Raw genomic sequence first — 15,146 nt, 5'->3', positions numbered from 1 at the left:
TATGCGAGTTTTTTTTTTACCTGCAGCCTGACGTCCAATTGTTGAAGTATTTGTACGGGCATCCTGATGACTAGGAATCATGACCAACGGATAGGACCTGGTTGCACATATACAGTTTTTGTCGTGTTCGTGGATATAATTCACGAGAAGCTACCCGTCGTTATACATTATGACGAACTTCGCAGCCACATCAATCAGATGGTCTATCACAGCGATAGGAAGGCTAGCCTGTACGTTCAAGGAGATTATTACCTGTGTTTTTCTTGTAATATCCAACGTCGGCAATGACCTAATTAAATAGACGAATGCAATTTCTCTCAATTGATGTCGGCCATGGCGTTTTGGCAGCCCCGCAGCAAGAAAATGTGAAAATAAATAAGTAAACAACGACACCAAATAGATAAACCAACGGTGCAGATGATCAGTTTAAGTCACATTTGCTTCCCTCTTCGATGCTTCTTCAAATCAAGTAATTGTTTTTTTTTTACACTAAAAGAGCTTGCCTACTAGATGTATATTTATATTTGTTGCCGTCCGTATAATGGAAATAGACACGTCTGGCGATGATCAATGGCCTGTGATTCCCTTTTTCTTCATTTATCACCCGCTAGTTTTTATTTTGTCTTTGTGTTAAAAATTTTCCACACTATCAACGATCTTCAAGATTATGCTGCGGTGTTGTTTTGGTTGCACATGCATAACCCGGGCTGGACGTGGATTTGTCTCCATTTGTTTTTTTTTACATCAGACACTGTTGATTTGTGGGGATTTTGACCATATTGAAGTCTGCAAACACCAACACATTTGTGACTGACAGACAAACAATTTGAACCAAAAAGGGAAAGAGACAAATAATTTCATTTTTAGTTTCACCGCGTATTTACTGATAAAACAGAGCAACTACAGAAAGTGGTGGCAAAAGATCCCATTTGTAGCGACTGGTATTAGCAATTGCCATTGAAAGTAGCTTCCGTAATGCAATTTTTTGTCAACTGGCAACGCGGTTGAACTAAGGGCGCTAGCCATAAATGTTCCATAAGATTTATATGGCAACAACAATATCAAACAAATTTCATATTATACCACCTTTGCTAGTTTTTTATTCGATTATTGGTCTGTTTGGCCGAAGCAGTTCCACATACACACACTCGCACTTGCATGCGTTTATACATATCCTTTTTATGGCCAGCTGGGCATTTCATGACACTTCCTGCGCTTTAATATTATTATCCCCTAATGACGAGTCTTTAACATCACAAATACCCTACGAAAGCAGTGGATTCATTTGCATACTCCTGAATACATTCATGTCTGATTCGATTCGGAATGGTTTGGGATGGATAAGGAGAATAGACCACATGATATATTGCATGTTCGGGATATTATTATTTTGATATTTGCACGATTTACAAAGGGGTAAACACACATACACTTAGATGTACTACAGGACGTTTACATTACACCAAGGCCACATTGGCGGTTACCTGCGTCGTGGACAGCCATTCCTTTGAGGCAGCCGTGTGATGCGACAGGCTCGCATGGGCGATATGTGCCTGGATATATATGTACGGGGACATGATCAGGTGGACTACAAAGACACGGCGACGTCAAGGCATTTATACCTTTATTGCATACCTGTGAAGTAAGGAGAGACGATTACACTCTTATTCGTGATGAGGTATCAATATACTTACCTTTTTCCCTTCCTCCATATGCGGCGTAGAGCCCGGCATGAGACAAGTCAGGGTGTGGGAGTTCCCCACGTTGCTCGGTGGATTGCCCTGCACGTCGATTTCGGCATCGATGCCTCGCCGGACTCGACGTTTTGTTGCAGGCCACAGTAGGGCGAACGGCAACAGCATGAAGGCAGAAGAAGGGGAGTCATGCCGATAAGGGGGGTGGGTGGCCTAATACCAAAGAGTGGGGTTTCTATGATACCGCCTTTGGTCTCCACTACACACGCCACCACCTTGTTGCCTTGGTGGAACAGACGATGATTGGCACCTTTTGTTTTTTTTATATATTCATCCAATGGGATGGAAATTTTCGTCAGCGGTATGGGGTTTGTCGTGGTGGTGGCGTGTGAGGTTTTGCGGAAATGGCTTAGGTTGGCTGCACATGTCCAATGAATGGTTGACAGGGTTGGCCATAGTTAGTGTTCAACGTATGGTACGGCACATGCGTGTACTCAGGCGTAAGTCAGGGTTGGTACTAGGGTCATGGAAGCAGCGACATGTCGCTTCGGCATGTTACACGTTGTTCTGAATCAGGCCTTTAGAACCGAAATTTTCCAATGATAATCATCCGCATACCATTGGACGATACAACACGTATCGAAATCATGCGCTGACGAGTTCTTCTACACCGGGACAAATTACATTGCATTTGTATGTCATTTATATTCGCAGCGACATGTTTGCTCATGGAACCCAGGACTAATGATTTGATAGGTATTTTCCTACAACGCGTAGCGCATTTGGCGTTATTAATTTTCCATTACGTTTAATGGAAGTGGGTGTTTGACTTTAGATATGTATGGAATCCGTCAGATATGACAATCTGTCCGATAAGTCGTTGGTCCGTTTATTTAAATGGGGAGGCATCAGAGTTGATTCCGAATGGGCATTCACAATAGTTAATACCGGCCCTGTCTTTGAGAAGAGGGCCGCAAAGGAAATTTGTTTATTTTGGAGAAAGAATGAAAATGCGGCATAAAGAAAGTTAGAGGAAAATGGTCGATCTTGGAAAATTGGCATTTGGCGGGAGGAAAATGGGCCTATATAAGCTGGCCAGGGCGAGAGAGAGAAGCCATTAACCAAGGAGACGTAATAGTGCGAACTTAGTTCTGTGAATTTAAGAAAAAAGTCGGTGTATTTAATTGAAATATATCTGTGTTGTCAGTGTCAGTAAAGGCAAATAGAATATTGAACATCATTAACAACTTTATTTTGATCGTGTTTTGCTGTAAATACATTTAAATGTGAGTGGCGATGTCATGTAAAATCTGAAGTAGACTGGTGATTTTTGTTATTTCTTCTGTGTAATAGAAATTGATTCCTGTAGTGGCGATAAGCACTGGCCAACCTACGCATAAGGGGGCCAGTGCGAAATTTTTATTGGTGGAAAAGTTCCCCAGTGAGCCCCAATTTTCCGAGCTTACTGTGCCTGATTGCTGGCGGCTGCGAAATTTCTCAGCTTGAGAGGGTTGTGCGGAGTAAGCTTCGAGCTGAAGAGGCCTGACCCAGGTGCTGCAGCCGTGTGATTTTGTCTGGGATCATCCATATATAAACAACCCTGAAACAAGAAATAAAAGGCAATCTGTAATCAATGTGTTAACGGAATCAAGGTAAAAGCTGTGTCTTACCAATTTATGTCTGTGTCCTATATCTGTGAAGTCCCCATAAGCGAGATTTTAATATTGTCTGGCAGCCGTCCAAAAACCTAAAAGAGAGGTAACAAAAAAAAAAATAAAAAAATTCGATTAGTTTTCATCATAAAACAAACAAATAATTGATATCTAGTGTTAAATATGTATGGGAAATAGCGTAACGATAAAAAAAAAAGAAGTGTGAAGAGAATAATACTTGGATTTGCGTATAATAAGGCTTAAGGTAGCCAGGAGGATTACCAAATTCCCGGTCTTTTGGTTGTAATTTGATTCTGCAGCAAACTAAGGGCAGAAAAGGTCTTTTAAGAGAGCTCTTTTAGGAGATAGGTCAAGTTGTTAATTCGCGCCAATTGGGCAGCGTCTTAGGCCAAGGGATAAAGGTTATCGTTTTTGTCTCGCCTTATAATGAGTGAGCCGAAAAGTTTCTAATTAACCAGTATTGTTCTTTATTTTTTTTTTGTGTTGTGTATTTAAGTATTGTAAGTGAAAGTTAAATAAAAAAAAAAAAAAAAAAAGAATATTAAATTTAAAATCTTTAATTTTCAAACCCATAAAAATCTTAATAAATTTTGATATGTCTTAGTTTATAGTAGAAAAAGTTATGTGTTGGTAAATTTATAAATTCGGGGGGGGGGGCGGAGTAATGTGGTAAGTGTGTGATTTCGTAGGTGTGGTGTACGGGGTCCAACATAATCTAATGTGCCGGACTTTTTGGACCATGGTTGGGTGGGCTAGCGTGAGATCCTTCCACCAAGATCTCTGTGTTGATGTTTTCCCTTGTGTGTAATTATGAGTCAGTAAAGTTTGTGAATAAAACAGTGCCCCCTCCTTTTCGATGTTTGTGTGCAGGGTTTGATTTGGCGGGTTGAGGCCCCTAGCCCTGATTGTCTCTCCACAGCTAACCGGCAGCCATTTCGAACGCCGACTAAGCGCACACATAACAACGCTCTTTCAAAATCAGCCCTTGTCGCCAATTGCAAAGAAGGAAACCAATCATATGCAACAGTTCCAATCGGAATTAATCAGAACAATTATGCAAATCGCCCATTCCTTTAAATCGTTCCTTTGTAAATCGGTCACAACGCTATATTTGGAAGTTTCTCTATTGATTATAAGTGTACCAATAGTTGTGAAACCATGTTCTACAGAGCAAGTACTTCCATTCGACTTTTAATATTCATTCAATTATTTCTCGTATTTGACTCCCAGTATACGATGTTTTTATAGTTGTATCCAACTTGTCTTCGGAAAAAACGTTTCCTCCCTTGAATCACAATTTTCATTCGTTTCTCTCAACCCAATACTTCTTTTATTTTTCACAACAGTAACTTAGCACTTGCCTGCTCGTACAAAACATTTGAAACTGCCGTTAAAACATACGCTTGGCTCACAAGCTCAATGAACAGCAACAACTCCAACACAAGCTACGGCAACAACACACCACAGCCAAATTCTTACTCGCTGACAAACGAAAGCAATCACACCCAAATTACGTTCCTCTGAGGAAATCCTCAATCGCCCTCTTGACGACCTGCTCCAGATAACTCCTCGCAATTAATTCAGCGACTTGCTCTCCACGTCCTCCCCAGAACTCTCAATTCCACCAGTGGCGTTTTGCTATTCCAACGCAACACTTCTCACCAATTTATTCCTTTTCGGTAAATTTATCTTACTCCTGATTTGTTAGAGACTCTAGTCTTACTCTCGTCAGAATGAATGTTCCCAGGGCGTTTATATTCAAAGTGTTTATTAAATATAATAAGGAATGCAATATAATGCAATTCACTTCGTTGTTGTGCTTCGACACTTGTACGTTAACTCTTTGCTTCAACTGCTCACTACTCCTCTAACAGAAATAAAATCACATTACAGAGTTGTACTTCAAGGTATATAAAATTTATCGATATCTAACAGGGAAATCCAGATACTGAGACGACGAGGCTATTGCTGAAAGGAAGTAAGCAGGAGGTCAGTATAGTTTACGGTATCATAACAGGACTACGAGCTCATTTAAACAAAATCGGTGCGGCAAGTAATAGGATGTGGGGAAGATGATGAGACGTTGGAGCATTTCCTGTCATTGCACGTCCGTCTTTCGCGGTTAATAGACACCGGCACTGGGGGGCGTGGTATGGAAAACAATTAGGGATTTTGTAGTAGCGCGGAATTCCTGACTTAAGATTTTCTACAATATTTCGAGGTTACTTTTTAGTATTTAGAGCGCACAATAAGCCTATTACTGGCCTAGGTGTACGTTCATAGTGGCATGGTTGGGGGGATTAATATCCGCACCCTCTTTTCAACCTAACCAAAATTTTTATGAAATCGCTAAAAAGATCCCTATGAACCGATCAAATATATTATATAACAATCGCCTGAAAGAGATATGACTGGTGTGTAAAATAATACCCGAAATTCTAGTGCTCGATTGCACAAGTGAAAATAAAAAACGATAGGTTTGTGGTATATTCTAATATACTTTGTCATATATTTAATAAAAAAATTAACATTATAAAAAAATTAAAATCATAATGTGATAATGAAGAAATATGTTTAATTTAAAAAAAAAATTAACGTTAATTGCACACTTGTAACAACGACTTGTAAAAGGCATCGGCATTATTTTTCAATGAACGAAGGGCATATTTAAGCTGAATCTAAATCAAAAGGATTTTTCACAAACCGTTTATGGCCTGCTTTACATTGTCCGTAGATACCAATTTTAAAGCGCTTATTATGTTATTCAAATTTTTTTCGTTATATGGTTTGTTTTGTAGTTGTGATACAATGGGAACTCTTTCGCCGCTCGGCATTTCAATTCCGATTTCAGTCATGAGGCCCTAATTCAAATAAATTAATTAAAAATGTATTTATTTAAAATGTAATAAAGATGTATTTGCTTAAAAGACGATTTACATACCTTATCAACTTCTACAATTAGTTTCATCTTTAAGTGTTTGTCTTCGTCGGCCTTTATTGCCAGTTCTTTCTCAACACTGAATTTAGGGGTTTTGCCCAAAACCCAGTCCCATGAGCTGAATTCCTGTCGTATGACATTGATTCCAGGAAACCATTTTTCTGTGGGATTAACTAATTGGAAGCCGCGCTGTTTCATCGTTTGTGTACTGCCCCCATCTTCCAGTTCCGTAGCAGATGTGCGCAAAAACTCGTATCCCACAGCAGACAACAGCTGTGGTACATTAACGGTGCGATTAACATCGACAAGATTTCTAATTGGAGAACGGACTGATGCAGTTGCTTTGCTTATATAATTTGCCTAAAATTATGGAAATTCGGAATTTACTAAGGTATCACATATGTTAACGATTTACATACGTCTTCTTTAACCAATGACTCTCCCAAGTGCAACTTGTTTGCACTGACCAACAGTGTGCAGTGATGATAAGCGTTCGGATGTCCTAGTTTAGCTGCAGTACCAGAAATCTAAAAAAAAAAAAAAACAAACAAAATTAACAGTTGTTGAATTGTATTTAACAAAGTGTTTTTTTTTTCAATGATAGGAACAAGTTCATAAGTCAAAAAGATTATATAGCTGAGACTACAAAAGCACGACGTCAACAGTAGTGATAACCATATCTAACAAGAAAAATTTGCTTTATTTGCTCAAAATCTAATAATTGCATTAGTAAGTGTAGAAATACCAAACCAAGTTTTAAACCTAGTAAATACACCCATTATAAAGACTAATAATATTTCGATAAACTTAAAATTAATTAAATTAAATGAACAAAATCTATTAAATTAAATAAAACTAGCTGGCACGCTTCGCTACAACTTAAAATTGATTTTTGAAAATAGAATAGAATTAGAAAATAGGGACGTAGATTGTTTTTAAAATGATCAAGTCATTGATGGTTAGGTGTCCATTTCAGATCCACCCTAATTGATTTCTTAAGCGTATTTGTTATCTACTTTTAAAATCATATCACAAAGCTACCACATGGGATACATGAGAACATTTACAAGCCACCCATACTCATGTGAATCAACCCAAAGTTCCTCAAGTTTTTCCTATGACAACCCAAATTGGAGGGAAAAATTTGTACTCCATTTTTATTACAATCATATTTTATCCCTATCGGTATATATACATGTTCGGTAGATGTTTTTTTTTTTTCATTTGTCCCGGTTGCCCTTCGTTTTGTCTTGGGTTGGCTCGTCACCAGAGTTTTTTCCCAAATTTAGATATCAACTTCTTACTCTACTCTTAAGTTTTATTTGAATAACACTTAGTTCCGATCGGCCAACATATAAGGTGTTTGAGCACCTTATATTAATATAAGGTGTTTGAGCACCTTATATTAAAATCAGGTCCCTAATATCAGGTTGGGTTGAAAAGAGGGTGCGAATATTAATCCGCCCATGCCACTATGGACATACACCTGAGCCAGTAATCGGCTCGAAAAAGAAAATCTAAGTTAGGAATTCCGTGCTACTTACAATATCCTTAAATGTTTTCCATGCCACGCCCCTAAGTATGTTCATGTGTGGTATTGTGTCCCCACCTAAGTGCCGGTATCTATTAGCACTATAGCCGGGCAATGAATGACATAGGCAATGCTCCAACGTAAGTGAGCTCATAGTCCTTCGTGTCCCTGATATTAATATCAGATTCATACTCTACGGTCATAGATCTTTCATTCAAGCAGGGCTGCCAGATGTGACGATTTCACGTTATTTTGACGATTTTTTTTTACCAAAATTCTGACGCTTAACGATTTTTGCTTTAAAACCCTTTACGTATTGACGATATTTTTTACTTGTATGTATAATGATTTATTTGTTTAATTCAGATCAAAATCAGACACGCAACATATAATCAATTATATGTTGCATGTCTGATTGGCCGTAGTTATCTATTTGAACATAAAGAATTTCAAAAGTCAACAAGTTTTTTTCTCATTCATATTCGGTAATTGAAAGTGATCTGTACTTTTGACATTTTAGTATATATTGGTAAACACGACATCGATCAATGTTGTTCAAAATTTCATAAACTTCGGTAGTTGTAAGCAGGGTTTTCCCGAACTAATGAACTCGATAGAATGAAAATATTGGGCATCTCCCAAGAAAATGGTATGTATTTTCCATTTCAAGTAAATTACAAAGTGTGCAATTGTCAACATTGTCTTTTACTTAAAAGATCAGATAGTCATTAAGTTCATCAGGCCGATTTTGGAAAACAGGGCTGTTTTTTGCTAAATATAGTAGTACAGTCATGTTTTTACTATATCGGGTTTTGTGCCAAAAAAGGACCTTTTAAAGATGTATTATTAATCGTTCTTTTCAGTCCTTTATTAAATATTTAAGTTAATAAAAACAAGTTCTGCGAAAATAGTCATAATCTTAATAATTGTTATATAATAGCCAATCAAATAGTTTTTCTTTACTCAACATTTCACTGCAATTTTATCCTGAGATACATTTTTATGAAACTTTTGTGAAGTTTATTGAGATCTTGTGTTTAAGGAAATATTCAGTAAAATTTTGTCTTTGGAGAAATTTTTATTAAAACTTTGTCTATATAGAAGATTTCATTGATATTTTGTGTTTAAAGAAAATTTTATGGAAATTTTGTTCTTTATAATAAATATTGGAATATTTGTGGTTTTATTGAAAGTAATAGTAAATTAGGAGGCCACCGTAGCGCAGAGGTTAGAATGTACACCTATGACGCTGAACGCATGGGTTTGAATCCTGGCGAGACCATCAGAAAAAATTGTCAGCGGTGGTTTTCCCCTCCTTATGCTGGCAACATTTGTGAGGTACTATGCCATGTAAAACTTCTATCCAAAGAGGAGTCGCACTGCGCCACGCCGTTCGGACTGGGCTATAATTCCTAAATTTCACAAATGATTGACGATCACACAGATAATCCGCTACCCTGCGTTTCAGCCCTGGCTTAAGGGACGTGTGGTATGATGGACCGCTTTCGGTAGGTCCAGTGCCAGAAGGACCGCACTATCACATGGCCTGGCTGATTGAAGCCAAGGCAAATGTATGGGGTGATGGCATGCAAAGCAGTTGTTGTGCTATGCGGTCTTTGAAATCCAAGCTGATGCTCAGCGAATGTAAATTCTCCAACGAGACTTGGCAGGAGTAGTACCTCTAGCGTCTTGACTACTGGTGAGGGAAGACGGATCGGTCCGTACGACACCCCCTTACTCGGGTCCTTTTCATCTTCCCGACATCGGGTACTATAAGATTGTTCAAAGACAGGTTGAGGACAATTGTAAGGTAATCGACTTCAGGTAGATCCAAATTCTCCAGAATCAGTGTAGACTCTCTCGAGGATGACTGACGCCTGCGCTTGACGCTAGTGACCCATACATGGAATGTATGGGGGTAGCAGTCAGGTCTGGTACTGCCGAGATAGAGATATACAACGTGTATATACCGCCGGTTGATAGCTGTGTCCCGATTAATGGCCAGGCCTACAGCCCCGACATTAGTGGGTTGCTATCTGGCCATAATCGTCTGGTTCTGGGGGATTTTAATGCGCATCAGACGTCATGGCATTCTCCCCTAGGTAACGACCAGCGTAGCATAGCTTTGGCAGAGCAAATAGATAGCTCCACGTTTTGCACGGTGAATGAGGTGAATGAGGATTACGAGGAGGTGCAGCAGCTCGCCAGACATCTCAATTGCAACCCCTGATCACCTGAGTGACGTCTCCTGGCAAGCCGTCATCTCTTTGGGGTCAGACCACCTCCCCATAATTCTTACCATCGACCGACCACCCGACTTCATAACCTCTGAACGCCGGACGTTCATCAATTATAAGAAGGCCAATTGTACTGGCTTCAGAGAGTATACCAATCGCCGCTTCAGTGAACTGCCACCCCCCTCTGATGTGCTTGTGGCCGAGAGGAAATTCCGAGACACCATCAACGCAGCAGCCGCTCGCTTTATATCAGCCGGTACCCCAAGTGCGACCCAATTTCCCGGGGCAAGCAGTGGTACTCGCAGACGAGCATGATGGGATTCGTGCTATGGACCCTGCTAACCCCAGAATCAGCGAGCTGAATCTGGAAATAAACAGGGTAGTCAACGAATATAAGCGGAATTTGTGGCTGGAACACTTGGAGCAATGTAACTTAGGCACCGGTGCAGGCAAACTGTGGGCCACTGTTAAGTCTCTCTCGAACCCCGGTAGACGGGACGACAGGACCTCAGTCACTTTTGGCGAGATAACCGTGACTGAACCGAAGAGATGCGCCAGGTTGTTCAACCGTCAATTTATTGTGCATCCCGAGAGAGACAGGGCAAGGAGGAGAGCCATTCGTCGTATTTGTGGTCTCCGAGCCGATGAACAGCCATCACAATTTACCGTGGGCGAAGTTACGAATGTCATCCGTGGCGCCAAATCCTACAAGGCGTTGGGCCCCGACGGAATCTCTACATTGATGCTGAAGAATCTGGATTCAGTTGAGTACCTTACCACTGTCCTCAACATGTCATTGAACACTCTTATAGTTCCCGATGTCTGGAAAATGGGCAGAGTGATCCCGCTACTGAAGCCTGGAAAAGACCCGAGTTTGGGGGAGTCGTACAGACTGATCTCCCTTCTCTCACCAGTGGCAAAAACGCTTGAGGGATTACTCCTCCCGAGCCTCGTAGGAGAATTTCCATTCGCCGAGCATCAACACGGATTTCGGAGACTACACAGCACAACAACAGCTTTGCATGTCATCACCACACACATTTGCCGTGGCTTCAATCAACCCAGGCCATGTGATAGGACGGTCCTCGTGGCACTGGACCTATCGAAGGCATTCGACACGTTCAGCCATGCCAAATTATTTGAGGACATAGCCAACACGTCCCTCCAGCCTGGCTTGAAACGTTGGGTCGCGAATTATCTGTGTGGCCGCCAGTCATTTGTGGAATTTAGGGATAAGAAGTCAAAACACCGTAGAGTGAAACAGGGAGTTCCCCAAGGTGGGGTGATATCTCCGGCTCTGTTTAACCTCTACCTATCCTCCATCCCACCTCCTCCAGACGGCATAGAGATCGTATCATATGCGGACGACTGTACGATCATGGCATCAGGCCCCCCACCCATTGATGACATCTGCGATAGGTTGAACGTCTACCTCAACGAGCTTGCCTCATATTTCGCTGCAAGAAATCTGAAGATATCCGCCACCAAATCTTCTTGATAGGTTGAACGTCTACCTCAACGAGCTTGCCTCATATTTCGCTGCAAGAAATCTGAAGATATCCGCCACCAAATCTTCAGCCACACTGTTCACTACGCGTGAGGTGAATTCTGAGCTGACTGTGATGGTCGATGGAGAAATGATTCCGACCATCAAGTGTCCCAAAATACTTGGCGTCACATTTGACAGCTCCTACACTTTCTCCCCACATGCCACAGCAATCTGCAATAAAGTCAAAAGTAGAAACAAGGTCCTCAAGTCACTTGCTGGCAGCACTTGGGGTGCAGACAAAGAAACCTTGTTGACCACGTACAAAGCAATTGGCCGGTCTGTGGTAAGTTATGCAGCGCTAGTGTGGTCACGTTAACTTTGTGACACGCAGTGGAATAATATTCAGATCTGTCAGAATGCCGCCCTCCGAACTGCGACGGGCTGTCTCCTTAGTTCTCATGTGGATCACCTCCATCAGGAGACAAAGATCCTACCAGTGCGAAGATATAACTACATGCTGTCTAAGCAATACCTTCTGGGCTGCTATCGCAGAAATCATCCAAATCATCATCTTGTGGATAGATACCCACCGCCCAGAAGCCTTAAGGTTGATCTACACGATCTAGAGCGTGAGGTCCAACGCTACAAGAGAGAACCTCTAGATCAAGCGGCATATCAAGCGGGTCTGAACAACATTCATGCAGACACGGTAGCAGACGCGTTAATTGGCTGCCGGGTGAATGTAGTCCTTGGAAAACGACCGCCACCCATTGCACCCGAAGAAATCGACCTCCCCCGGCAAACCAGAGTGGTTCTGGCTCAATTACGTTCCGGCAGATGCAGCCGTCTCAATTCCCACAGAGCTAGGATTGATGCCGACGTGCAAGATGTATGTCCCGATTGTAACCAGGGACCGCACGATACACGTCACCTGTTTAACTGCCCGGCCAGACCCACTCGACTCAGACCCAGATCCCTGTGGACGCACCCCATCTTAGTCGCGGAGTTCCTGGGTCTTGACACTCGACAGAATCAAGCAGACGAAAGATAGTACACAATAAAGTGCTACAACAACAACAACAGATCCGTACCTTCTCTACACGCAGGTTAAGTTGCGCCGGACAAATCTGACAGTAAACTACTGTATATATTAATCGATTATGTTGAAATTTGGAACAGTGAGCTCTCTTAACCATATTAAGATACAGTTGTCATATAGTCCGATCTGCCAACTTAGGGTCTTAAGCCCATAAAAGCCGCATTTATTAACAGATTGATTTCAATAAAATTTGAAACAGTGACTTGTTTCAAGCCGACCGATCTGCGGCATTATTCACAAAATTTTATGAAGCCTTTAATAGGTTTAAAAACCTAATTAAAATCTGCATTAAGTTTTGTGAATCAGACTCTTAGTATCTTAAGGTTATCACATTTAACCTATGGTAACTCAAATTAGAAAGTTAATGTTCATCAAGTTCACATTTTTACTACGCGTAAGGGTTAGTATTCTATTCTGGTTTCGGAATAGCCGCTGAAATTTTCAATTGTTTCGCGAGCGAAATTTGACAGTGATCCAATGTTTATGCTTCCATAACAAAACACGTTTCTTTGTCTGCACTCATCGTTTTCTCTATTTTATATACTTTTTCTTACATAAATAAAGAAAAAGCAACCACTGAAACCAATAAAACAAACAAAAATAATCCCGGCAATAGGTATAAGTGTTGCCATTATAGTAGTTTTTTTGCCATTTTCCTCGCTATGAGCAGAGTACTACTTTTCCGCCTATTTTTAAGACAATGTTTCGCCGACGTTTTTTTTTTTTGTATGGAGTTTAACAGCATTCCGCTTGAAAAGCTGAACAGAATACTCAGCTTAATATGCAAAATTTAAGAACACATAATATGCTACATCGCCTTAGAAGTTGATCCGAAGTACCTACTCTAATATATTGCAAACGAAACGACATAACTAATTATAATCTTTGACTTTAAAATGACTTTATAATTCCATAAAATGGAAAATATTTACAAAATATTGCCCATTGCATATACTATCCACCAACGCATTTGAGGAAAATTTCAACTTTTGCAGCTTTCCCTATGTTATATATTCATATCTTTATACTCTAATGAATTACATATGCATATGAAATTACTATTTAATACCCCTTTCAAACTGTCAAGCATGTAATGATATGCTTGAACTGTTATATACCTACATATGTATGCATGTAAGTAGTTTTTTCTAATGAAATGAAGAACATTGACGATTGAAATAAAGAAGTCAATTATGGTCGCAACATACATACAAACACATAAGTGTTAATGCCTTAAAATTCAATGTTGTTCAAATTTAATTTTTATAACAGCGATCAGTAATTATTTTTTGATACTTCGCCGTTAGCAGGATTAAAAATTTTACTTATTCCATTTTACAAAGCTTTTCGCATGGTTCAGTTCAATTTACATTAAATACTAAAATATAAATGACCTCGATGTTAAAGCTGTTTACAATTTATTTTATTAAAATTAGCATCGCTCTTTAAGCGGGAGATTTACTTACCTTTTTTTCATTAATCACAATATCGTCTCGTTTGTTTATCTCCGTCTTTACAGCCCATTCACGAAATAGTGCTCGCGTAAGTATATTCAGATTATATTTACGATTGTATCTTTCACGTGGTGTAAAGAATGTGCAGTTCAGATTACCGCGATCATGGTAGACGGCTCCTCCGCCACTATTTCTTCTGGCTAATGTTATGCCTTTGTCCATCAGTTTGGAGACATTTGCTTCTGTGAAAGGATTTTGGTGTCTTCCAATGACAACGCATGGGTCATTTGCCCAAAGTAAAAGAACATGATGGCGACTAAAATCGAAGTTGCGATAAAGCCAATCTTCCAAGGCCAGATTTGTGAAAATGTCATAGGACTGTGAAATGAAAACAGACTTTTTTATATCTGCATCGGTAATGTTCTTCCGGGTTATTTCATTGCCATTGTTTTTATTACAGTTGCCGTCATTGGAATCGTTAGAAGCGCTAGATGAGAAAGTTTGTTGTCGTTGATTGGTGTTAACTGTGCCCAAAATAGATCGCCACTGGCCGGCTGTAATGGCACTGCGAGTTATTCTTACACCGAGTGCATTCATTTCGCCCAATCTATAGATACGACCAAAAATTTTCGCAAGAAATGTATGGGATTCGAAAGCGATATCTGCGGGGAGTTGCACGAATGTGTCCCTATTATACTCTTGGTTGTTGTGTCGTTATTTTCTCTTTATCAAATTCAATTCTCTTTTTTTGAGGGTACGAGTTTCTGGGGTAACCAAACGAAACTCACGTACTCATCCACACGCAACAACAACACTTAGTCGTTAACGTTTATCACCTTGCACTACACTCCTCTTCCAGTGGGTAAATATTTTGTCGCGACTGATTTCAGCACAGCACAACGTATTAATCTACAGATAATATTAATTTTACCAAGTTATTACTTTTGTTCTATTTTCATTCACTGATTCTGTATAATGTCTAGACGCTGATGTTTTTGATAACGGAACTTGTTTTGCAACCAACGAAGTTT

General features: G+C 40.1%; 2 protein-coding genes across 2 annotated transcripts; both read right to left on the bottom strand.

The window, feature by feature from the left end:
• Positions 1–1,362: 1,362 nt before the first annotated feature.
• Positions 1,363–2,080, bottom strand: LOC131997632 (uncharacterized). The gene is made up of 2 exons (XM_059368784.1): positions 1,695–2,080; positions 1,363–1,635 (listed from the first exon to the last, which is right to left on the bottom strand). The coding sequence occupies exons 1-2, from the start codon at positions 1,860–1,862 to the stop codon at positions 1,453–1,455; spliced, it is 351 nt and encodes a 116-aa protein (XP_059224767.1). The 5' UTR covers positions 1,863–2,080; the 3' UTR covers positions 1,363–1,452.
• A 3,765-nt stretch (positions 2,081–5,845) lies between these two features.
• On the bottom strand, positions 5,846–15,096 carry LOC106087986 (lipoyltransferase 1, mitochondrial). The gene is made up of 4 exons (XM_013253256.2): positions 14,128–15,096; positions 6,725–6,832; positions 6,309–6,665; positions 5,846–6,228 (listed from the first exon to the last, which is right to left on the bottom strand). The coding sequence occupies exons 1-4, from the start codon at positions 14,710–14,712 to the stop codon at positions 6,064–6,066; spliced, it is 1,215 nt and encodes a 404-aa protein (XP_013108710.2). The 5' UTR covers positions 14,713–15,096; the 3' UTR covers positions 5,846–6,063.
• Between the last annotated feature and the right edge of the window lie 50 nt (positions 15,097–15,146).

This window comes from Stomoxys calcitrans, chromosome 5, assembly GCF_963082655.1.
Source record: "Stomoxys calcitrans chromosome 5, idStoCalc2.1, whole genome shotgun sequence".
In the NCBI taxonomy this organism is placed as follows: domain Eukaryota; kingdom Metazoa; phylum Arthropoda; class Insecta; order Diptera; family Muscidae; genus Stomoxys; species Stomoxys calcitrans.
This window is presented reverse-complemented; position numbering and strand designations above follow the sequence as displayed.

Coding starts and splice junctions, on each gene's coding strand:
- LOC106087986 (XM_013253256.2), bottom strand. CDS start 14,712: ATGAATGCACTCGGTGTAAGAATAACTCGCAGTGCCATTACAGCCGGC. Junction 6,833..14,127: donor TTGTGATTAATGAAAAAAAG/GTAAGTAAATCT, acceptor TTTTTTTTTTAG/ATTTCTGGTACTGCAGCTAA. Junction 6,229..6,308: donor TAATTGTAGAAGTTGATAAG/GTATGTAAATCG, acceptor TATTTGAATTAG/GGCCTCATGACTGAAATCGG.
- LOC131997632 (XM_059368784.1), bottom strand. CDS start 1,862: ATGCTGTTGCCGTTCGCCCTACTGTGGCCTGCAACAAAACGTCGAGTC. Junction 1,636..1,694: donor ATATGGAGGAAGGGAAAAAG/GTAAGTATATTG, acceptor CTTACTTCACAG/GTATGCAATAAAGGTATAAA.